The sequence below is a fragment of the Triturus cristatus genome, chromosome 10 (assembly GCF_964204655.1).
Source record: "Triturus cristatus chromosome 10, aTriCri1.1, whole genome shotgun sequence".
NCBI classification, from domain to species: domain Eukaryota; kingdom Metazoa; phylum Chordata; class Amphibia; order Caudata; family Salamandridae; genus Triturus; species Triturus cristatus.
Genome location: NC_140593.1, coordinates 751,330,139 through 751,356,228, shown reverse-complemented (window position 1 = coordinate 751,356,228; position 26,090 = coordinate 751,330,139). Strand labels below are relative to the sequence as shown.

Below are 26,090 nucleotides of genomic sequence, written 5' to 3'. Positions count from 1 at the left end.
TTCTTTACGAGTTCAGGTATTTCACATGAAGCAATACCTGGAAGTGCAATGCAGCAACTCGAAATTTCAAGTGTCTCAGGGCCCAGAATTAGAGTCCACAAACTACAGACCAGATCATTCCCGGTCCGGAGACACTACAGCCTTACAGATGCTGCAAGGTCAAGGGCTGCAGGCAACAGCATTGACCGGCCCCTGTCTATCACCTGCAGCAAGGAGTAGGGGGAAATAATCCTCCCACTGGAAAGACCCAAGACTTCCCCTGCAAAGCTTCCCTCTACCCAATCCTCCATCCCCTGGCCCTTCTGATAATACATTCCACTTGCTCAAAGCAGGCAGAAAATATCCGTAGTTTTCTCAGAATCAGAGAAAACCACACAGTAAAGGACCCGGTATCTCTGGGTCAATGTGGTTATTCCCCATTCTAGAGAAACCACTTGTAATCACCAGATTTTGGTGTGGCGATACCGGTTGGATTTGTATATTGTGACCCCTCATACCCCCACACCAAATTCCGGTCAACTCGTAATAAAGGTCCTAGTGGTAAATACATAAAGCTATCCTTGAGGAGTAGGAGCCGAAGAGTCCAGCTATGTCTCAATGTTTGTTCTCACCACTTCAGGATAAGAAAACACTTATTCTAGCTCCCGCATGACAAGACTATAGTGGATCCTATCTAATTGCTTCTTTGACTATGGATGAGTGTTGGAACATTTATTTGCAAGAGACGTTTGTGGTCTTTGTCGTCCCTCTCTTGCTTTCCTCCTTAGATATCATAATAGTTACTGATATTACAACATGCTGTATATCTTCAACTACTTTTGTATGGTGGGAGAGGGTGTATATGTCAAGATGGACTCCTATTGAAATGTGTTGTCTATGTGAGTCTCTAAATGCCAATAAAGCTATTATTTTTAAAAGAAAATACTGATAATTGGTTCTTATAAGTGCTGTGACCCTCCATATGGACAACTGGGATCCCAAAATCCTGTGAGAAACCAAAATACAATTTAGTTGCCGTTCTGCAAACTGGCTGTTGATTAAGCCTTGGTAATAAAATGTCAATCATCACAGGAGATGGGACCTGTCTATAGTCAGCTGCTTGATTTAGTGGGCTGCTTGATCTTCTCCTTTGATTTTTTTGAGTGTATTGACATTGCATGGGATTCAAGGCCACAGAAGAGTAGGTATGCTTAGGCATGGGTGTTTGGTGCACCGGACTGAATGAACGCTGCTTGTAATATCAATTCAAACCACACCATGATCTCAGTCTGATCCCACTTGCCCACTGAGTTATCTATCTTTGCCCACCTAAAATCACGATTATAGTTGAGCTGAGTCTTATTTCGATAGTTTAACAAATCCACCATTAATTCAACAATACCGTCAGTAAATATGACATCCAAACAGTCAATATTCTGTATTTCTACATTTATTTTCCTATATTTGAAGGAGTCTTTGCTGTCCTTTGTCACTATGTATTTCTGATCTGGCTGTACTAAAGAAAATATTTCCACTAATTCGTCCCTCCAGACTTTTTCTCTCTAAGGTAACAGGTGCATTTAGCTTCCAGGGCTCTGAAAGAAGGAAGACTAAGAGACCCAATTTGTCCCACTACTTGAGCTTGTCTTGTCTCTCTGGGAGTCTTTAAGCTCTTACTTTCTAACTTTCTGTTTTGTGATGCAGAACTGCCCACCTTTACAGTGTGACTCTCTTTAGCCCCTTCCTTCTGCCTTGACACTGTAACCACATGACTCTCACTAATACTGGCCTTGGCAGACAGCCTTATTATCTACTGAAGGACCTGGCGTGTTCGTAGCCACTGATGGGACAGACTATTGTAGAACAGCAGGGGAGAATATAGGATTCTGCAGGCGTGACAATAACTATAGCCAGAAGGCCAGGTAAATTGGGCCAACAAAGTGGCTAATAAAGTATTATGCATAAGAGAGATATACCCTGTGGGTTCCAGTCTGATTGGTGAGCCTGGGGTGCTCATGTTGGGCCAGCTAACACAGTGATATTGTTCCTTAGAGGGGTGCTAATGTCTAAGGTCAGTGGTAAGCCCTTGCCGGCAGCTACTTGAATATTTTCACTGCACCCTACATTAGACACTGTAATTACAGGGGGTCTAACAGGGTCTTGGTGATGCTTTCTAATCCACTCACATTTATCCCTGCTGGTGAGGGTTGCAGAATGCCACCCACTACTTTTTTTGGGTCTTGACTACATAGGTAGGCGGTTCAACCTCACCACCAAGTGAAACTCACTTGCTACCACCGTCACCGGGAGGATTAGCTGGTATAGAAGGCCACTCACTGCCACTACTTTTCTCAATGCCTGTTCGACCCCTTGATACAACTTGCTCACTAATGGGTGGGTTAGTGGGAATTATATATTTCTGTGTCTGTGCTTTTACAGTTTTTTCTCAGCTTTATCGGCCTCTTCTTAACTGGTGGGAAAGCAGTTCTTTGGCAATTCCTGAGCACTGCGTGCACTCACTCAGTACACACCCAGGCTCATACTCCGAAACCAATTGTGCACCTTCTTCTTCTTGCTTTGCATGTCCTAGATTTTTTCCAGAAGAAGCTTTAGAAGCTACACAAGCTCTAGGCCTAATACTTTCCTTATGCAGCTTTCATTGACATAATAGTGCTAGTAAATAATACAACAAGGCACCACATGCCCCGTTAGGGTCTGGTCAACCACCCTCATGAACCTGTCCTCTTTTTCACCATGTGTTAGAAATTGAAAAGGATGCACTACTTATAGACATGCCCCTGCCTATAAAGTCTGACTATATCAACCATGATACACGACAAATAGCTTTGCGTCTTACAATCAATCCTGCCACCATGCTGATGCTAAGCGTCACTCAGAGTGGTCTCGGTATATATTGTACACTCAGAAATTCTACCATGTTTTTCTGTCTCCAGTATCATTTATTAGGTTTGACATACTAGGTCCAAGACTTTCTGTTGATGGGAGTTGCTATCAATGGTGCAGCCAGTGCAATGGCACCGCAGCCCACAGCTGTTGGGATCAGCATGCCTTCTCTAGTTGTGATACATCAAGTGCCTGGCTTAGGGCTTCCCTGGGGATGCAAGAGAGAGTGCGGCAGAGCAATGGATGAGTACAGACGCAAAAGGCATAAGGCATACCATTCGATTGGGAAACTGAGCAGACTAATAGGAATGGAAAAAGTCCTGAGGTGTAGTAGAGGTGGAGAAAAAACAATAAGAGACAGCAAACAGAAGAGCAAACAAAGCAGCAAAACAATAGAAGAGAGCACCAAGGGAATGAGATAAGGAGGAAGAGGAGAGAATAAAAGGGCAGAGGAGAGCAAGACAATAAAGAGAAAAAAAGGAGAAAAGAGAAGAAAAAAGTTGGAAGAAGGCAATAGAGCAAGAGTAAATTAATGAAGATTAGAGACGGGTATATAAGAGAAAAAATGAGACAAGGGAGGAAGGTGAGAGAGGAGAAAGGAATGAAGTGAGATTGTAAGAAACAGGAAGGGAGCCAGGGAAGCAATAGAGAAGAGAGCTTGCGACATACTAAAAAGAGAGAGAAAAAAGAGCAACATGGTAAACAGGGTAAGACAAAGGATGAAAAAGAAACAAAGAAGAGAGCATGAAGAAAAAGCTGACAGAAAGAAAGAAATCCAAGAGGATATGAAGGACAGGTTACAGCATTACAGAAAAAAGAAGGGAGGAGAGAGAAAATAGGAAGTGCAGAGTATTTATGGAAGGAAAGAGAAGGGATGGTGAGGAATGAGAATAGATATAAAGGACAGAAATAATGAATTACTAAGAGGGGGAGGGATAGACAGAGGAAGGAGGATGAAGAAGAAAGGTAAAAGAGAAGTTGAGTTGAAAGAGCAAGGGCAGAAATGCAGAAGGCAGGAAGAGAAAGTGAGATGTAATGAGCTATGGATTTGAGAGAAAGGGTGAAGACGGAAAAGGAAGAGGTGTTCAAAGTAGACTTAGATAACATATGTAAGACAGGGAAAGTTGCAAAGCAGCAATGAGAGGAAACAGTGAGAGAAGGGAGACAGCGATAGGGACAAGAGATGATGAGAATGAAAGAGATAAGAACAAGCAGGAGAAGACAGAGGAGAAAAAGGGAGGCAGATATTCTGACAAGAACAGAAGGAAGGAGAGAACAGAAAGACAGAGAGAAGGAAGAGAGGATACAGATGTGAAAAATAAGTGGAGGGAGGTTGTTGCAAGGGAAGGGGGTTAAAGAGAGGTTTAGGAGAGAGAAGAGTAAGATTCGAAATAGAGATGAGATGGAGAAATGAGAAAAGTGACAACATGAGAAGTTAAAAGGAGCAAGGACATGAGTAAAAAAAAGCAAGAAAGGGAGGTAGTAAAGGGGAAGAGAAAGACAGTGGAAGATTGTGGGAATGATTTACTAATTAGTAATATATGTGCATATTAATAGAGTTCTGTTGCATTTGAAACAAAACACTGAGACGGTTAGAAAAACATTTTTGCTATTCTATGCTTGGCCCAACTCCATCCTGAAAGGGGTGACTGCTGCTGTCTCATAATAATCCCCATGTATCTATATTCTCTCATTTTACATCGCACACAGAAAATGTGCACTGTTTTGTTTTGTAATGAAATGCTGTTCTCAAAGAACCCAGCAGGAATCCTTTTCTACATTCAAGGCTCTTCCTGCTTGCACACTGTAGACAGAACATCTATGAGCCTTTCTACTGTTTATTGGAACACATTTGCTTGGTCACCTCCGAAGACATTAGGTCAGAACGGGTGAATCAATATTCATGTACTGGGATAGTGTTAATATTGTGAGTTTATATGACATTTATATTTCTGAATTGTGATTTACGAATCAAAGGGTGCATTTGCTCATCCGATGCGGACTGTGAAGTTCCTCATTGCTTTCTAGGTTAAAATTCCCAGACCTTGAGGGGAGCCAGATCTTTTTGGTCTCTACTAGTGTTGCTACCCAATTTAGTATAATTTTTGCTGAATATTTTGTACTTGGGCTTCTCTCTGGTTTTGTTCATTATTGTATTTATTTCTATTGCTGAGAGCATTTATGGCAATTAATTTCCTATGTCCTATGATTGTATTATTGAATCATTTTCAACATTTTTAGGGGACATGGTCCCAACAGAAATTAAACATGAGAATGGACCCTATCAGGCCGAACAAAGTAGTGAACAAAACAATGCAGCCTTTGACAGGTCAGAGCAGCAATGGAAAACAAAGGCCCAAATTCATCAAATTGACAACGAGCAATCATAGCTGAAGGCCACATGCAGTAACAAACTGGAATGCTAAACCCCCCTAGGCAAGTCCAAGGAGATGCAATGGTCCCTATGTAACTCCAATAATCAGACCCCCCCCCCCCCCCCTCCAAAGGGATCTTGCAGTCATTAAATCCCGGAGCACTCGGAAAGTTAATGGAAGAACCAGCTGAACAGCATTTAATCAAAGATGGCAATGTCACAGGTGTGGAAGTAGGTGTGATTAATTCAATAGGTGGAAAGACAGGGCTCAGTACACCAAATGACTGCCCCGCACAAACAACTGAAGGAACACAGAAAGGAAACACTCATACAATGCTCAGCACTATAAACTCTACTCTATTGGCAGCCATTAATGCCATAACATGGCAGCCACACAAATTAGAGGGGCAGGTGGATCTTATACAAACGCTAGCCCACACAATGATACTGCTCCACAAGAAAATGGATACCCTTGTCAAAAGCTCTAAACCTGTGCACGCAAATACACAGCTTAACTACGCTGACAACATGGGAGGTAAAAGGACAAAACAGGAAATAAGACCCTAATCAGGGAGGAATGCCAAATGTAGCTGTGATGTCATAGTAGCTACGCTATGCACTCTCCCTTAACTTTTAACAACCTTAATGAACCATCTAGTTCTAGTAATCACAGGGCCAGGAGCCAGACACCAACATGCGGAGCAATCAAAAAACAGAACGTGCCCAAGAAGTGGCAGAAAACGACCCACCAGGGGACTTGATAGGAAGCCCCACTAAATCAAGCCCAGGCAAGCAAAGTAGCCCAAAGGCTGAGGAGGAACAATTGAGAGAAGGAAATAATAAGAATGAAATGCACAAGGCCAATTGTGAGACTAAGCAAAATGGAGTAATACCCTTTCCTAAAACATTTGCATAATGATAAATGAATGAGTGAACAGGAAATCCAACCCAAAGCCCCACTAAGAGGTGGAAAATGCCACTATCATGACGAGAAAAGAAAACGCTGCGAAAATCACAAAAAGAAACATTAGAAACCAGAAACTCAAATACAAACCACAGAAAATAATGACTAAGATAGTCCCCGGGTCACAGCATCTTGGCAAAAACAGACACATACCCAATCTTTCATGTGAAGGTGCCTGCAGAGAAGAGTAAAACACAATACAGTTCAGATAAATTACTAACACCCCCCCCCCCCCAGTTTGATGAGGAAGTCAATACCGATGCCTCGAAAGGTGGAAATGTTCAACTAGACCCTTCAAGCTCCAACGACCGCATGGCACAAAATGATGAGAACAAAGGCAATAAATTACACATTGCCACAATTGGAAGAGAAGCAGCACGAGATATTAGAAGCAGCATGAACAGTACATGAGCCATTCAGCACGGACAGTGAAATGTCAACCGCATCGCAAATGTGCCCAGGCCACTGTGACCCTGAAGAGCGGGACATCTTAAATAGATTGAACATTCTTCTCCTCCTAAACAATATATCATTGTTAGCATACCTCTCTTCCGAGCATCTCATGGCACTACACTTTAAAATAATTTCCCAGATTAGCCACAAAAATAAAGAAAAACAAAGGATTAAAACAGGGATGTGTATAGCTCCAATACTGTCACATTGTATAACGCAGACTTTGGTCTGGTGCTGTAAAAGGGGAATCTCTTCCCTCCCAAAGTCGGGACCCTCAAATTACCAATCATACAGTATGCAGACGACTTGGTAATATTAGATCAGATTCGCATCCGTCTGCAGAGAACACTATGTGTAAGATATAATTATAACATCAAAAAATGCCTTAAAGTGTACACCTCAAAGACCAAGGTCTTAGTTTTTGGTAAGCGATTGAAAAAATATCAGTTGAGATGGAAACTGGGCCATTTGAACCTATCTACAATCTGTAAATACAATTACCTTGCTGTTTGGCTGTCGAACACAGGTAAAGCCTTCCTACAGGCAAGGGCAATCGAGGAAAAGGCTGTCAAGATATCATTTGTGCTAACAAAACTCCCTCGTAATTTACAGAGCCTAAGAGCTGAAGGGCTACAAATAGCAATCTGAGCTAAATTGTTACCAACAAAACATTATGGGCACCTTGCATACTTGCAAATATACTAGAGCAATGTTAAACCGCTGACTAAAGGAAAATCTTTGGACTAAAAAAATATACAAGGCGGACATTATTACGTTTGGAGTTTGGGCTGGTGAACCAGGACATTGATTGCAAAACTGCTCTAGTAAAATATTATCATCACGTAATCAAGGCCAAAGAAGGATCATTGAAAACCGCATTGCGCAAGAATTCCATGGGCAAGATAGCTCCATAATGCTTCCACCACTCTAAATCTTATCCCAGGAAATTAAAAAGACGCAGCCATGACACAATACCATCTAAAGTGCATCCTAAAAAGACGAGGGCAACGGTCGAAAGATCTAGATTTGACGAAAATGATGCACCTACTGGATGCCCTGCGTCTTTGCAAATCACATTAGGATGTTGTCTGTCAGCCATACCTGAAGGCTCCAATGGTGACGAAAGCTCAAAAAAATATCTGACTTACAAGACACCTGGCACTGCCAATACGGGAAATTATTAATGCACCGGAGATCAAAAATGCCAGAACAACAGCAGTGCTGATATTGTGCCTATGCTTTGGAATCAGTTAACCACCTACTACGTTGTTGCCCACCAGTGCTGGCCCAAGGATGCACAATACTAAAGCCAATATTTCAGCAGCATGGTCTGAGAGATGGTAATGACACAGCAACTTATTTCTATGTGTGTGTGAGGTCCCAGTGGAGCGAGGAAGAATTGCTAAATATTTTGCAATAGCAAGACGTCTACTAAGGAAGCCCAGCCTGTACTTCTTGACCTTGAAATGAATTACCATTTTGACTTAAGGGCACAATAATTGAGAAAGGCAACTTGTTTACCTGAATAGCCCTCACAATCACGATATCGCGAGAACGGATTAGTGGCCTCTGGAGCACTCCAACTCTATTGGCATCACTGCCTTGAACAACAAGGTTCACAAAGCACTGGCACTTTGGCTTAAACTCAACTACTCACATGTGGCAGCGCTCAGCTACTTTGCTTTCACTCCATTATGTAGCTTGCTCTTGTCCGCACTTGCAATTTCCCAAATGGTTTTACATTAACTCCTTGGATATGGAGGTCCCCAGTATCAATGCTTACAACGCATGCTGAACTTTCCCGACAAATTTCACTAATTTCAGATTAAGGTACAGTGGCCAACTTTGCTTAACACTATGGCTTTTTAAGACAGCCCCTTTTTAAATATTACTGATCACAAATGAAGTTTTTGCTGTACAAGGCTGTCGGGGGGGACATACACAGAAGATGCCCGGTATTAATGTTCATACTTCATGTTGCACTATTCTGCAGATCTGCTGCTTTTTTATGGGTTTTGAATGCATCAACTTTCTAAAAATAATTGTTCACTGTACAAGACATACAACTGCCTCAAATGGCCATTCTTCCACCAAGTATTAAATAAATCAGGACTAGGTAATTATATGCAACAACAAAAAATCGACAGCAAGGATTTTAGTGAACGGAGAAAACTGACTGCTTAAACTCTTGCACGGGAGGAGACATGGGTGCCTTTGTTCACTCTTCTTTTCACAATCTCGATTGAGATAAAGGGTATGGACTTGGAGGGCTCCGCACAAAAGGTACATCTTTTCAATGATGGCATCCTGGTGAACCTGACAGACTCTGTGATGTCAATAGCTGCGGTTCTCTTTAAGAACAGTATGGCAGGTTGTCAAGGTTCAAGGACGGAAATCATGGGGATCAAAATAGAACGTCAGGATAGAGAACAGAGAGAGGAACTTTTCTACTTTAAACTAGAACGAGGCCATTAAATACCTTGGGATGCAGATCACACCAACACTCCAGGGGCTTTACAAAGTGAACTACCCACCTTCAATAAAAGAAGTAAAGAATGACCTGGCAAGATAGAGACCAATGCTTATTTCTGGTATGAGAAGAATAGCATCTCTAAAGATGAACATACTAGCAAGACTAGCATATTTTTGTCAGAGCCTACCACCCTCCATTCCCAAAACAAGGCACGCACCAAGTGCAGTCAGCGTGCAATTAATTATTCAGAAAAAACAGACGCCAGAGATAGCCAGGAAGGTGATGCAGGGTGTAAGGCAAGATGAGAATTGGGACTACCAGACATTGAGAAATACTGTATGACGGCACAGTTGAAGGTGGTTTTAAGTGGTTCCTTCATGAAACGGAAAAACACTGGCCAACCGTGGAAATGCACTTATTTTCAGACCACCATGCGATATAATTTGGCTCCCCAAACCCGCAAGGACAATAATGGCCTACGTTTCTGACATCACAAAACCAACCATGGAGATATGGGACTCCTTAGCACACTCAACAGAATTAACATCCTTTTTGTCACCCTTCTTCTCAGTATTTAATCATTTAGATTTTACTTTTGCTCTAGACTCCACACAGTTTGGTAAGTGGGCGGATGAAGACTTATTGAAGGGCCAATCTTTTACATTTTTTACTCAATGTAAGAGAGGCTTCAATCTACTAGAGCCCTATTTCCCAAATTGTGGGTCGAAATCCACTAGTTGGTTGCCAGACGATTTCTAGTGGGTCATGAAAGAGCATGAAATAAAGATTCCTTTCCATTTTGTATTTATCTTATCACGTTCCTGTGCTCCCTTGACATAGGTCAAAAGCCAGGCAATGTCTTCTGACTAACTGCTCCTTATTGTTTAACACAGGAACTGAGGTTTACTTATCTTTCTCTGACTGTAAAGTGAGAGGAGGTATTAAAGTGAGCTGTGTGATATTCTTGCTGAGTACATCAGAGCAAAAGAAAAGACTGTAGGATGTCATGGTTTTGTAACACACAACAAAATGTAAATACCTGTAAATGAACTCTACACATATTTCAGAATATATCAGCAGTTACGAAAGCAAAAGGAATCCGTTTTGTAATTCTGAAGTGAAACAAAGATTTTAATATCATGCTCATCCTACTCTGATCTTAACGCAGGAAATGTAGTGGGGCCAGATAACGAAACGTTGCATTGCTGCAATTTGGGCCATATAACATTTTTCCTCACTTTCGTAACCTGGAGTTTGTTCCAGTCCATATCACATAAGGTTATTTACACCAAGGCAAAAGTGGAGAGAACTATATGTGCATTCTTTTCGGGTGTGGGGTGGGTGTGTGCGCGTGTGTGCGTGTGTGAGAGAGAGAGAGAGAGAGAGGCACCGTTCTCTCCACTTTTAACATAAGAAAGATTAAACTTATTAAATGTGTTTCTGGCAGTAGTCAAAGTGATGCTGCGTAAAGTACCATCAGTTTTGTCTATTGGTTTGCTTTATTTTGTTTTTGGTTACAACAAGAACAAGCATTTGCAATGCAATAAGTCTCGCATTTGCGAGAGTTTAAGCTATTGGCATTGTAAATGAAAATGCCTTTTATTTATGTTTTTGTTTTTGAAATGCCAATAGCTAAAACTCCCATAAACGCGAGACCTATTGCATTGCAGATGCTTGTTTGTACATGGGTTTGATCACCACCCCCTTCAAACGATCAGGGAAAATATATTAAGAAAGAATGTTCTGGAACAATAGATGAAGCGGGCTCGACCACCAGTCAATATTTGTTTTTACTATTAGCACTGGTAGTTTGTCTGAGCTGGCTGCTCTTGTAAGGTTTAACAATAAGATAGTCTTATGGATCATTCCTAATGAGAAGGATTCTTTTATTTAATCATTTATGTTTAAGATATCTGGGTGCGAGGCGATTGACGCTCCAGTATAGTACATTTCCTCTCTGTATACCACCCATGTTTCCTCTCTCACCTGCCATTTTAGCTTTTGCACTTTTTTTCTGAACCATATTGTACTAGTTTCCAAAATGTTTTAATATTATTTCTCTCTATTGTTTCTAGCATGATTTTCCTGATTTTTTAGCTATCACGTTTTTAAGCTTTTTCCTTAGGTCAATTAGTCTGATTTTACCCTCTTTAATCTGTGAAAGCCTTATATGTCTTTCCAATTTCCTTATTAAATTTCTTCATTCTACATTGAAGCAAAGGTTATTTATTTGTCTCTTTTACTTATTTCAGTATTAAATAGTTTGAGTTCCACCTTTAAACATACATTATTATTCCCACATACCATGGAATAAAGACTGAAATCATTTCTTCTATTTTAAACTCCTTAGCCTTAGCCTTTAACCGATTTAAGTATTTCTCTGATATTCTCATACTTAAACTCGATAAACCAATTTTTAAATGGGAGAATTTGATCTCACTTGCGCATAGGCCCCAGATTTAGCATTCTACTCAGGGAATAGTGATCACTCCCTTCCATCTGTGGTACCTCAAATGTCTCCACATAACTATAAGCTCGGGCTTGGACAAACACATAATCGATTGGGCAATACTGGTTGCATAGTTTTCCTTGCCAATGAATCTGTTGGTATTCGACAGTTAAGACTGACAAAAACATTTGAGCAGATGAAATTTAACAGGGATGTATCTCCTGCTGGTACCACATTTATCGAAAAATTGACAAAATGTATATGAAATGTAAATAGCAGTAGACTGGCTGGTTCTCTGTTTGTTTGAAGGTACTCTGTCACAAGAGCTTCATGTAGGGCAGTTCTAATCTACTTTTTGTTGACCTTGGATAATTTATGGCATTATTCTCTTGCTCCAGATAACAAGAAAACATTCACATCCGTTAACAAGGATCAGACCTAGGAGTACCTCTACAGCTCACTCACATCCACCCCCTTGAAAATCAAGCACTAAAATGGTCTTTGACTTCTTGGCCTTAGTGAGCTGTGTAAAAATATCTAGTCTGGTTGTGGCCAGAAATTCGAGGTGTAGTGGATTCATATGCCTAGTGTGCTTCTACTGGTTCTTTTACATTTTGTCTACTGTTGTGGCTGCCGTCTGCCGTCATTCCTCTGCTACAGAGGCTTCAAGCTTACTTTTTTTACTCAGTTTCCATTATTGCATTTCTTGGCACTAGACTTGCACCATGTGCTGTGAATTAAAAGAGGGGCCGGAACAGTTGCAGATAAAATGGCATGTTAAATGACAGGCTATGCATTGACCACATTCCAGGCTGACTATCTTTTGCAGAGCAATATTGGAACAGACCATCCTTCTACCATAGCTTTAGTAGTGACTCGATTCTACAAGGAAACTAGACTTATCAAGGCCACATCTTAAACTGAAGTTGGCCCGGCTCCCGGCTTCTTTTGTTTTGATTTTCATCAAATAGGAATGCCAATTTCCTGAAATCAGCTTGCGTGACCAATATTTCATCTGCTGGAGAAAGGAAAGAGGCCTCTCTTCATTCTCGTTAATATCTGCTAGAAGTTAGCTTTGTGCTTTGAAGACTACTACAGCCCAGACCCTGAGGTAGAAAGAGAAATAACCACTGACAGTTCATGTGAAATTCCAAATGGGCCTTTATGACTTTCCCTCCGCCAGAGTGTTTTTTTTCTGAAGGTTTAAGGAGGGGGAAAGGGGATGGGGAAAGATCAATTAAAATGTTTTTTTCTCCAAATCTGAAGATTCATTTATAGTGCACTCAGCCCTTATCAGTGGCTCTGGAAAAAAGTATGACTGGCGAGGGGCATGCCTAGGGCAGAACTTGCATTATAACAAAAAGAATCAGGTCAAATAAAGACTGGGAATCCTGTTACTATCAGCTGGAGCTACATCTGGATGACACTAGTATGCATGTTAAGAACTTTAGCTCACACTTCATCAGAACTTAATTGAAAATGGAAAAAGACAGAACGTTCGCTTTCTGCCACAGCAACGTCACCCGATTCCTGTTGGAAGAAAATCGGGAAGAGCCTACGCCTACTTCTGACTGGGATTCCAGAACAGGGGAGCCAGTTTCCTGATTTGGGCTCCAGGGACTGAAAGCCACGACTCTGCCTGGACAGTGCCCACACTCCTCAAAGACACAAGCGCCTTCGGGAGGAACCATGGCACTGGAAAAGCCATATTATGTGGGGGGGGGGGGGGGGGGGGGAGGGGGCAGAAGGGGACCAGACCCAGAAGTCCTTGGTTAAGCTACAAAATATCAAGTAAATAGTGTAGTTCTGGAAGATCTGTGGAAAACCTTACATCAGTTTCCGGAAGCTTTTTGTAACTCTTTTAAAGAGGACTGAATTTATGAGGTCAGTCTGGAATTAATTGGTTAACACTGCTATTTCAGAACTACAAACATTGCCATCTTTTGTGATACTTGAAAGGCAGCTGCTGTGCCCAGGTAACCTAATTTGCCCACTCCAAAGTGAGAGGAGAATACCTTGCGGAGATTATTGGTGCCTGCAGCTCTTCAATGAACACTTGCCATACAAGGCCTCTCTTTTTTGATAGACACCAATGTGACAGACTCTTTTTAGTTCATGATTCATTTTTGAGAATTTTCTTTTCCATCAAAACCTTTCCTCTCCTAATGCAATTTTCTTCAATTTATTTTCATATAAAGATTTAGCTTTCAATTCAGGATATTCTATGAACTACCCTATTGTCACTATTGTCACCCTATACCTCTCTCAATATATCTTCTACCTCAACTCTCTGACTCATCTCAAACCTCTTTCTACTGCTCTTTCCAATGCACTACCCTATTTCTCACCCAATACCTCTTTCAATTTATCCTCTACATTCACTCTCTCATTCATCCCAAACCCCATACCGCTACTATGATCCCCCAAATAACCCTTTCTAGACTACCCCCTACTCTACCCCTCGTTGCATCATCTGACACCTCATTACTATATCGATCCTCCAAAACAATCCTTTCTAAACTCTCCCCTCTGACTCTACTCCTCCACATCCCTTTTTACTCATCCCAAGCCTCCTCCTACTGCTATGACTTCCAAAACAAAAAACAAAATAAAAAATCTAAATCCTTCACTCCTCTATCCCTCCACTATCTTTTCAATCAAAATAACAGACTTAACATGTCTACTTCTTAAATTTCCTATTTCACTATACTAATTCACCACTAATCCTCTATGGGTCCCAGAGTAGCATGCTACTTGCCGAAACAGCACGCCAACACCTCATCAGGGGTAACAAGCGCTATATAAATGCGAACCTTTCTCCCTCTTATCTGTCTGCTATCCTTCTCAATCCAAATAACTGACTAACCAATCCACCACTCAAATTACTTTCATATTTCACTATACTAATTCACCACTAATCCTTTATGGGTTCCGGAGTATCGTGCTACTCGCAATAAAAGCACCTCAACACCCCATCAGGGGTAACAAGCGCCATATAAATGCAAACCTTTTTCCCTCTTCTACCCCTCCTCTATCCTTCTGAATCCAAATAACTGACTAATCTATCCACAACTCACATTACTTTAATTTTTCACTATACCTATTCAACACTAATCCTTTATGGGTTCCAGAGTAGCATGCTACTCTCCAAAAAAGCACTTCAACACCTCATCAGGGGCAACAAGCACTATATAAATGCAAACCTTTTTTCCCTTTTCTATCCGTCTGCTATCCTTCTCGATCCAAATAACGGACTAATATCCACCACTCAAATTATTTTCATATTTTACTATACTAATTCAACACTAATCCTTTATGGGTTCTGGAGTAGCATGCTCCTTGCCAAAAAAGAGCCCCAACACCCCATCAGGGGTAACAAGCGCTATATAAATGCAAACCCTTTTCCATCTTCTACCATTTCGCTATCCTTCTGAATCCAAATAAGTGACTAACCTATCCACCACTCAAATTACTTGCATATTTCACTATACTAATTCACCACTAATCCTTAATGGGTTACGGAGTAGTGTGCTACTTGCCGAAAAAGCGCTTTGACGCCTCGTCAGGGGTAGTAAGCGCTATATAAATGTATTTACAATACAATAGAATAAAATACACAATATACACAATTTCTTTCTGTATTGATGCTTAATTGCTGTTCGACACTCCCCTCACACAAATGATAAAGATGCCTTTCGCTCTGTCAATAATACCAAAGGTGAGACTGTTTTTCTTCAATAGGGGATGCATTGTGTACATTGAGGGAGCTCAGACACAGCTCCCATCAAGGCTGTGCCATCCATCTAACACAGCTATCCAGACAGTTCATCACAACAGGCTGAATTGTTACATGAATTGGCCAGTCCCTCTGAGTCTCCCAAGATGTAGAGAAAAAGTCTAACACCACGTTACCCACCACTGCAAGTACTTAGATATTTGGGAGGGGGGAAACTACCATGATCTTCAAATAACCAAGGATAAAAAGGGTGCTTCGAGATACACGTGAGAATAAAGAGAACTGTGTGAAAATATGTGTTAAGCGTGACAACCTTAGGGTGGTCTTCACCCAAACATTTTGCTTTACTCCTCCATTTTTGCTGATCTTGTTTTGTTGGCCTTAGAACTCTGTTCACTTTACAACTGCTAACCAGTGCTAAAGTGCCTGTTCTCTCTGCTTTAACTTGGTAAGATTGGCTTACATCCAATTGACGTATTTATTTTACTGGTAAGTCCCTAGTAAAGTGGTACTACATGTACCCAGGGGCTGTATATTAAATGCTTCCAGTGGGTCTGCAGCACCTGGCAAACTTATCATTTTGTCAGATATAAACCTTTCTTTTTAATACATATAAGTCACCCCTACAGTAGGCCCTAATTAGCCTATAGGACTGGACGCAGTGTATTTAAAAAGTTGAACATGTACTTTCAACTTTTACATGTCATGGTACTAAAAAACCCCTAACTACGTTTTTCAATACTGCAAGGCCTGCCTCTCCCGTTGGATAACACTGGGTTAACTTATTACATTTAATAAGTACTAACTTTCAATTGGAAGCAGGTGGGAATATTGAGTTTGGTGTCTAAAGAATTGTAACTTAAAGCCTTCTTTAATGGTAAAGTTGGATTTTAAGTCATGATTCTATAAATGCCACTTTTAGACAGATCTAAAAATACTTGTTAAGTTTATTTAAATGCACTTTCAAATATATCTATTGTTTGCAATATTACCCAACACTTTTAGAAAGTTTGCATTTTCTTATCTCAACCATTTGGTGTCTGCAGCTTGTATCCTGGGTCACATGATAAGGTGTAGTTGGCATTTGGTCTTAAGAGTATTGCTCCCAGACAGTGAAACAACCAACTATAGGTGTTGACAGGATGGGCCATCTCTGACTTGAAAAGAGGAAGGAACTGTCACCTACCACATTTGCACATCACAAAGACTCTGCCTGAGTACACTCACAAAGGGTTTGACAAATAGTATTTTGTGACCCTAGACAATCTGGGCTGAGGAAAGGGAGGCAGGAAATTCCAAACACCTCTAGGGGGGGACCTTCAGAATCTTTTCCTACTTCAAAGTTGGCACCAGGTATAAATAATGGCCCCTTACAACCAAGTCTTCAGTATACCTCTGGATCTGTGGAAGACTCATGGGGACTGCTGAGCTGCTCTGCAAGAAGGACTGTGGCTCTGTTGCCCTACTGCCCTGCTGCCTGAGTAAAAGACTGGAAATTCATCTTGATCGCAGAACCACCAGAGTGATTTGAAGGTCTAGTTAGCTGGTATACTGATCAGAGACTCAGGGGCACAAAAGGCTCCAACCACCTTGAACCCACAACCTGGACTCTCCTTGCTGTGAGTCTTGCTCCCCAAGTGTTGGCATCTCAGTTCCTGGACCCTTGGCAATGGGCCTGAAGGTGCTCTGCCAGCCCAGCTGTGGTCTGTGAACCGACCCGATGTAGCGTGATGCATCTCTTCACAGCTGCTTCTGAACCATCGCAGAGCATCCCCGTACTTTGCATCACAGCCTGCTGTCTCACTGGAACCCCTGCTGCGCATTGCATCCCTGACGCCTGACGCCTTCGCCTTGCAAGCCCTTCATTGACGACATCCTTATGGATGACCAGAACTTCTCATTGTAGCCCTGCCGTGCAGAACACGCCAACGGAAGTGCAATTTGGAATCATCCACACTGGACTGTACTATATCATTATTCCCATATCGGTGGGTTTATTTTATAGTTTCTAGATTTAGGATCAATACACTTGGGTGTATGGTGCTTTTCAACATATCACAACTTTAGTTACATTTGAAATTCCTTTTGAAACATCACTTGGTTCTATGTTATTCTTTTCTTTTTCTATTGCATGATTGGGACACTATTGTTCTCGTCGTATCCTATTTTTCTTGATTATTTGGACACTGGCTTTTTCTTGATCTCTTCCTCCCATCTTTCGTCTAAATTTAGTTTAACAATAAGAAATTCTGAGCGTGTTTGAAGATAACTTTTGATGTAGTGTAAGGTTTTATCTTCCTCTACCATATTAGAATGGATCGGTTAATACCGAATGTTATGAGGGATTTTATCCTTTTGTATTAGGTTTTTAAAATTTTTGTATGTATATAGGGCATTGATTGTATGATATCTACTTTTTCCAGCCTTGAAAAAGTCTGAGTACAGACAAAACACGTGACGGCAAAATCGTGTGCTGGGAATCCTTGAGTAATTAATAAAAAGTGAAAGAATTATCGCCTGATGACGTCTTTGGACTATTCAAATGTTCTGCATATTATTTGTCTGATTGGATTGTCCTCATGAACATAGGTTTAGGAATATATTGGAATTCAGATTGTGTTTAGTACTTGTCCAATACTGTATTTGGATTGTTTTACATATTAATGGGTGTGCTGTAACAGCTTTTTTTCCAGTGTATTCATATGCATTTTATTTTGTAACGTGCTTATAGCACCTCTAGGTAGTAGGTGTTTAAAGATACTCTAGCACCCCGCTGTAACTATAGCAACATAATTATTCACGCTTATTGTTGTCAGTCACAAAATACGTTGCTCTTATTGATGTGCGGTTCTTACCCTTACAGGAAACACTGCTACCTATCAGTCTTTTCTAAGTTAAGCCTGACTGCTTTTGTGCCAACCTATCAGAGGTTTAAGCACAGGTTAATTTGGGGTTTGATTGTGTTTCACCCTGACAAGTTTAAGTCCTGTCCTTAGGTCTGTTGGAAGGGGAGTTGAAGTGGACAGAACTCAACAAACAATAAGATGCCAAGCTACTGCGAGTTAGTAAAATAGGGGAGTTCATTTAATCAAGTATTTCTGCAATGTTGAAGTCACTACTCACTTGGAGCAAGGTTAGCTGCAATGAGTTGTGCTGTGTTTCCGTGATGAGTTATGCAGAGCTTACTCTCACCTGGGTATTGTGCGACAAGTAGTGTATTGCTCTCTCAATTGTTCTATAATGATTTCCCCAGTTTTCTCTCTTACCAGTAGTAGGCTGGAGTTGCGTTACACTCTTCTCTTTCGTCAAACCATTTGTTTTTGGATTGGTAGTAGTGCTTCCTCCTGTTGTTGCTCTTGGCAGCCTCTTTCCAGGTACCTTTACTGTTGTTCGTAGAAGATCAATCTCTTTCCCATGAATGTTCTGCATGTAATCCTAGGAAGCATGAATAGACAGACAAGATCTATTATCACATATATTTACCAGTTATTTGGTGATTGTGGTATAGTTACTCTCCCTACGCCAGGGCAGGATTAACTTTAAAATGAGAAGTCACGTAAAATGGTAAACATTGTAATAAATACAATATACACAAGGACAGTTTACGTAATACAGTAACGACTTTAACATGCACATCAGTATAGATTTGTTTTCCCACCATTATATTTCTGAGTGACAGAGCATAAAGCCTGAAGTAGACTGAGCAAATGCCATCATCGAGACAATAGTAGGGGGACCACAGCAGATAACTGGGAACCTGGGTAGATGGCACATGGTCCAGAAGCATATGCAATGGGGCACCCAAGTGGCAGAATGTTAGCTGCAGACACATATCTGCTATACAGTATCACCGTCTTGCTCCTCCTGCCCAAATGGTTGTGGAATGCCTTTAGTGAAGAAGTGATGGATGAACCACATACAAACACCTTACACACACACATAGGTCACAGATCCCTTCTCGTACATCAATAACAAATCCTGGCGGAAGCACTTTTTTTTCACATAAGTTATTTTTCTTTTAGGTGATGATTCTGTTTCTTTGATTACAGTACTGATGCAATATGGCCACCAGGTATTTTTATTTATTTATTTAATGCGATTTTATATAGCGCGAACATTACCCTCTTTACAAAAGAACCAGTTGCGTAACATAAGGACTTTGGATTACATGAGTTACATGAGAGATATAAACAGGAAAAAAAAATTGCAAATGTACAAGTGGAGCGAAAGGAGGAAAAAATTGCAAATGTGCAAGTTGTAGAGTCAATCAAGGAAGAGATACAAACAGATAAACTCTAAAATCACATAGGAATGGTAGTAAGTACAAAGGTCTACTACATATACTAGTGGTTAAAGATAAATATATATGCAAATTGCAAATTCACTCAGGATTACATTTTAACAGCGATTAGGCCTGGACAATTATATATTACATATATGTATGTCTCTCAGTGAGGCGTTCTCCTGAGCCCTTGTGCCACAGATGGGATTCCTTTGTCCCCTTCACCCAGCCATAGTCTCAGGAACCACTCTCACAAGAACAAAGTTACTACTTTTCTTTTGTCTTTTGACTTTACTACCTTGAGTGGTAAAGGCTGAGTTCTTTGTTTTGAGGTGTTGGGCTTGGCCAACCAGATATTTGGTTATCTTGGATGGCAGCAGGATATCTTTGGGCGTGCTGGTTTCCAGTTCTATTTTCTAGATCGCTCTTTTCTAATGCAATGTTTGTGGCTCTGTGCTGACTGCCGCTGGTCAAGCAAGAGGTACCTGTGCCTCTGCTCCCTCCTGTTCTGCAAACCTTCGAGCAATGCTCTGGATCCTTAAAAGCTGGGTTGGCTGTGCTGGGCTTCTCTACTTAGGGTTCAGGATTAGAACAAGGGGAGTCCATGCCTTTTGCTGGGCGGCTTTTGGGGCATCTGGGGGCTTGAAGTGTTGTTACTGCTACTGGGTATTGTTGGGTCCTGCTGCTTAGTGGGTTGTGGGTCTTTCCTCTTTTTGGGTGGTCTGTTGTTTCAAGGTTCTGCGATCCACTGGGTGGGCAATGCTTTTAGTACCCACCGCATGCAAGTCTCTGGATTCTTGATGTATGCCAACTGGTGACTTAATCTCCACATTCTATCTTTGGAACAAGCGTGTTTTGAGGGTTTGTTTCATTCAACAGCTCATCTCAGGGGTACTGGTGCTAATGTTTAGCCACACTAGAGCTTCCATTTGCACTTTCACCACCTCAGGCTGTGCTGCTGCAGGTGTTCTCTTGGATAGTGAGCTACCAATGTAGCTCTCCAGTTGGGACAAAGTGCACTGGGACATAAATCCCGATCCTCACTGGAAGGTGAGATCATGGCCCTTCAGTTTTTCGGTTTGGGCCTGGACTTTGCTAAGTCATGCTGCAGCAGGGTGGTGGGGGGTCAAGGGTGATGCTTCAGGTCAGGGTGTTTTGTGATAAGAGATCCATTTAGAAAACAATTTTTTTTGTGCAGTGCAGGGCGGAATTCAGGTCACCAAAGTTTACGCTTGGTTTCCTAAACAACCTAAGCAGATGGATTGTAGTCTACTCTATCTGGATTTCGCCTCTGGTAGATCCCTGTGAAACCAAGGAGTAGTGTTAAAGATGGTTAAGAATATCTAAGTTTCAGGGCATTTGTAGAATTATGGGGCTCTCTGGACGACAGCCACAGTGTTCACACAGTGGGGTGAGGGAGCTGCATTATTGGTTTGTCTGGGCTTTGAAGCTTAATACTTGTACGAGTGGAACGTTTCTATAGCAGCTCACTGATTTATGGGATACTTCCTCAAGGTAGCAAAGGACCGGCCAGTGGATGTTGCAATATGCATGGTCCTATGCTGCTGAATTTAACTGTAAATCAGGGAGATGTATGAGGGAGGACTGTGGAGAGTATAAGGGTTTGGAAGTTAGCATATCAATGTATGAAATGTGTCAGGCATATCTCCGTCAGGACCCTGAAGTAGCACCTTACCAAGGTGCCACATAGAGGAACTTGTGTTGAATCGAGGGGGGAGGGGGTGTTCCCATCCAACATGAGACGAGAGGGCCCTGACTTGGTGATTTAGTGAGGTGGGAGACCCCTCAGGATGGTAGGGATGAGGCATTTGTTCAATAACAAATGTACAAAGTTGTATCCTCCCCATAAACTTCTATCTCAGCATTGTAGATGCCTAGCTTCTAGTAGTCAGTTTCCATGACTTGGGAGAAGGCTGGAGGCATTTGAGAAGGGCAGTGTGTGTGCAATCAGAGGCTACTGATCTGAATGAGCGGATTGTCTTGCCCAGATGGTATCGATGTTGCTCCTAGAAAATGGAGACCCGGAGTGTTGAAAGTTGCTCTAGGTGCTCTGGTCAGGGTGTACTGGGGAGACCAGATGGGGGAGGAGGAACTCGTCATTCCCTAGAACAGATCTTAAGTGCTGAGATTTTCTATGGTGTGGAGAGTTCCTGGTGGCAAAAGCATGAGGCGAGGGAAGGAGGTCTGTTCAGTGCACTGGAGTGGCTAATCGAGAACGGTGTGGTGAGTGGATACTACCGGGATCTGAGGGCTCCAGCTATGCTCTCTTTCCCTCCTCTCCTTTTATAAATATGTTGAATTTCGGGAATTTTAAATCTCTGTTCAATGCCAATAGCATGAAATGTTACTTGTAGACTAACATCCACCCCTCCGCCTCTTCCGCAGCATCACTGTTCTTTTTCCATAGTTCAAGCATCATCTCTCACCCTCATCTCGAATGCTACTCTTAATGCACACCCACACAGGGCACTGCGCAGGATAATGAGCAGACGCACCCAGAGGATTTTCTTGTAGCTGGGCCATGCCCGAGAGTATGGAGCACTTAGAGCACTTTCTCCAGAAACCAGTTCAATTGCCACATCCTTCTCAAGGGCTGGAAGCAACGGATGCTCCTTCTTGCCTGCAGTAGACTGCCAGGTGAAAGTATATCTACTTACTGTAACCACAGCATACTCAGGGGATCTAATAAACATGAACACCAACACGTTTCTCCATCCAAGAACTGGAAAAGATCACCAGATACTGAAATTCAAAAAGAAGAGCAGAGCAGGATCCAGAGGAAGATCAAGAGACAATTTCCAAGGTGAGAAAAATCATGAAGCAAACTCGTGGCAAAAATATCAGGAAAAGAGAGATAGATGAATGTGACTAAATAATACAATTTCCAACAGGCTACGATGCATCCAGATTTCATTATACATGACTAGAAAAGAAAGTGACATCAACATCTTGAATTGGATTTGGTATAAGGTCAAGTCGGCACAGTATCCAACTTTCTGCAAATCTAGAGGGAAAAACAATAATGTGCCAATAGATTTATATTGCTGTGGAGGTTACCCCCACAACACAAGAAAAGGGTTGCAACATCCTTCACAGTGGAAGATCACAGCCAGTGAACTAGCAGACATCAAGAGCAAGGTCGGTTGTCGTAGGCACTGAAGGCCAGGCTGCCAGAAGGGCACACTTGCCTGCTGTTAGGAACAATGGTACTAGTGCCAATAGTATTTCTAGCACGAGTGGCACGTCTGTTACTGGTGCCTGCAGCATCTCCTATTTCCAGAGTCAGGGTCAATAACCCCTCCTATATTGAAGCATCCCACAAACAAGAAGATCATAAAGAAAGATGTTGGAAGGGAACTAAGGACGGACAAACTACTGTGACCAAAATATCCTGCTCCTCAGCAACAGGCTAGCCATCGCCCACGCAACTATATACCCAGTTCTCTGTATAAGTCACTTACAGCAAAATGGAGGTTGAAAGACTGTAGATGGAACACTGGGTGTTTTAACAGAGGGGTCATACAGGGAAGAAGAACTGATTAATATTTAAGGGGACAGCTGATGAGATAATCTGATACCCAAGACTAAGGGGCATACTTACAAGCAGGCGATAAAAAATTATCGCCGTTTTTGGGGCCGTTTTCGGACGAAAAGCGGCGATAATTTAATTGCCTAATTAGCAAGGTCACGCTACCGCGTGAAACCTTGCTTTAGCGTGGAGATTCTTTACGCCCAGCTTTGCATCTCTAATGAGATGCAAAGTGGGCGTTCCTGACCTAACATGACAGGAGAAATGTCGCTAAGCGACATTTCTCCTATCATCAAGCCCCACGCTATGAAGCATAGCGTCAGGAAAAGTAGCGATAACCCCTGTTATCGCTACTTTCCTTACGCCTGCTTCAGGACTGACTTAGCCATGATATCCTATGGGGGGTGGATATCATGGCTAAGTTTGTGAGTCCCTATCAGCAAGCTAACGCCACATTGCGTGAGATTATCGCTGGCTTTCCAGCGATAATCTCACGTTAGGCAGTTAGCATGAGGATCTGAGGAGATAAGCGTTGCTAATAGTACGCTATCTCAGCGATAAAAATCCACATTTCCCGGCGATAATTATCCTCACGCTAAGAGCGCTGAGCGATAATTATCGCCGGGTGTTGCTGATATGCCCCTATGATCTTAACAGCATGTGAGGCAGAACCCTAACTTAGGCACTTGGCTGTTATAATCCTATTGGCTTCCAGAAATGCAAAATGTTGTCAGCTCACCCAGTATCATGGTCTGGGGAATTGAGTGGAAAAACAGTCCTGAAATCAAAAAAGGAAGGAGAGGAGTAGATCGGCTTAGCTTAGCTGTGGTGCCCATTTGACTGTTTTGATGGAGGCCGTAGCCTACCAGAGAGGGAAACAGAGACCTATTTCAGGTTAATCTGACATTTGGGGTACATTAGGCAATCTTATTGCTAGCACTAATTCACTTTGAACATTGACAAGAGAACGACTCTACCTAAGTTGCAACAGTTATGAGGTGGAAGAGTGACAGGTTTGACCATGACTCCAGCTGAGGTAGGGAAAGTGATGGACTTCGATCAAATGTCAGACATTTCACTGGTCCTCGTACTAGGCCCCACTGCTTGAATGAGCCATGGCAGAGGGATAAAACAACCTATCTGAGTGGCTTCTGAGTAGTTCTGTGTGCCTGGGAGTGTGTACCCTCAATGAACTGTACTGTGCTACCAAGGAATAGCCCTGCATCAGTTCATCGTGGCATTCAGGCCCCAAATTAAACAGTAAACGGTAGACCATACACCACACATGCACCTGTAGCCCAGTGAAAATACAGCATATATTACGCTTTTCCAGAACTCACAACAGCATTTCCTTCCTAACAACACTGCATAGACCACAACATGTTGGACAGTACTCTGCCCATCCAGCCAACACAGCTCCGACATTCCATATAGTTCGACTTTAAGGAGATTGCAACTGCATGCACAACATTAAACAACACTCACACAATTGCAACTGTATAAGGCAGCACATTGGGGTGCAATATTGTGCAGATACAAGAACTCACTAGACACACAACATCCAACAGAACACATTACAGACACCAAAGAAGAGCTGCACCCACCCACAAAGGCCATGGGCTGCATGGGTAGGGTGCCGAAGGTGCGCTGGGAACAGCAGGCCAGAGTGAAACTCCCATTGCACACTGCCAAAACTGACCTGCTGTGAGGGTGGCCTCCCACAGCAGGTTGAGTGCAGACCATGCTGCGGTCCAGGTCCTGTTTCCAATCCCCTCTATGCAGTGCCAAAGGCAAGGATTGGGTAGGAACGAGGGATTATGCGCAGGCCCTCGCGCCCAACCACATTGTGCATGACCAAAGGACATGCACTGCAGGCTTTGCCTCCCGTGGTTGATTGGGTGCATAGCCTGGCCGTAAATCAGGCCTTGTGCATAACTGGTAATAAACTACATCATACAAAAAAAGAAATTCCCTAGAAAAACATCAGCTACAAACTAACATGTTGAGTGGTACGAATTATAGCGTATGTTGTGTGTGTTGATAACCATATCTTATGAATTTCAGTGGTTTTGTCCCAATGGAGCAGTGTCTCTTAATTCCAGGTAGAGCTGGGGCAAAGCTGCTCATTAGTGAGGCCCTTGCAACAGCATGGTTGAGGGCTATGGCATGGGTAAATCTACTTTTGATTCTTGACCTCTTAGTTGGAGGAGAAAAGGAGACAGGCCTTTTGCCTGTTGGGAGAAGAGTTCAGAAAACAGGGCCCAGTATTGGCAGAAGTCAGTTTATTTTGAAGCATTGTGGAAATGGTAATTGTCATTTGTAATGAACAGGTTTAGGTGCAGGGTGTGCTTTTTGCCTATGATGCAAGGACATGAGTGTGACAAGCACGAGTGGCGCTGTAGGAATATGTCTCCTTTTTACGCATGCCTTCACTCTGCATTTAATTACAACGCGGTTGTTACAACGATTGCATTGTAACAAGGCATACCATTACCCCGCAAGTCGTAACAACGACTTGCGGAGGGCGGCGTTGGATGTTGGAATAGTATAATTTACTATTCCAACTCCAGTCTCTGCAGACAGTAGGGAAGGTGTTGGATTTTAAATCCAACACATTCTCCCCCTCCACAAGTCGTTGTTACGACTTACGGGGTAATGGTATGTGTTGTTACAATGCGGTCTTTGTAACAACAGCATTGTAATTGCATGTGGGGTGACGTTGTAAGGGCTGTTTACTGCGCTGTAGTCATAGCTGCCACAAGTACCATTAGCGTTGAGACCAGGTTTTATTTTTCCACTCAATCTGTCCCTATCCCTCAACTCATTTATGCCCTGCTCCTCTCTGATCATCTGCTTCTAGCTGGCAATGCTCCCTTGGTAAACACCTGCAGACATGGTTTGGACTTTGGCTACCATAGGGAAGTGC

At 42.2% G+C, this 26,090-nt stretch overlaps 1 protein-coding gene across 2 annotated transcripts in view; it reads right to left on the bottom strand.

The window, feature by feature from the left end:
• The window catches only part of AGAP3 (ArfGAP with GTPase domain, ankyrin repeat and PH domain 3), a 1,862,985-nt gene that overhangs the window by 582,991 nt on the left and 1,253,904 nt on the right, over nucleotides 1-26,090 (bottom strand). For both annotated transcript variants that reach the window (XM_085628261.1, XM_085628260.1), the window contains exon 11: nucleotides 18,599-18,767. In XM_085628261.1, coding sequence (XP_085484387.1) covers nucleotides 18,599-18,767 — 169 coding nt within the window. The remainder of the gene's footprint in view (nucleotides 1-18,598; nucleotides 18,768-26,090) is intronic.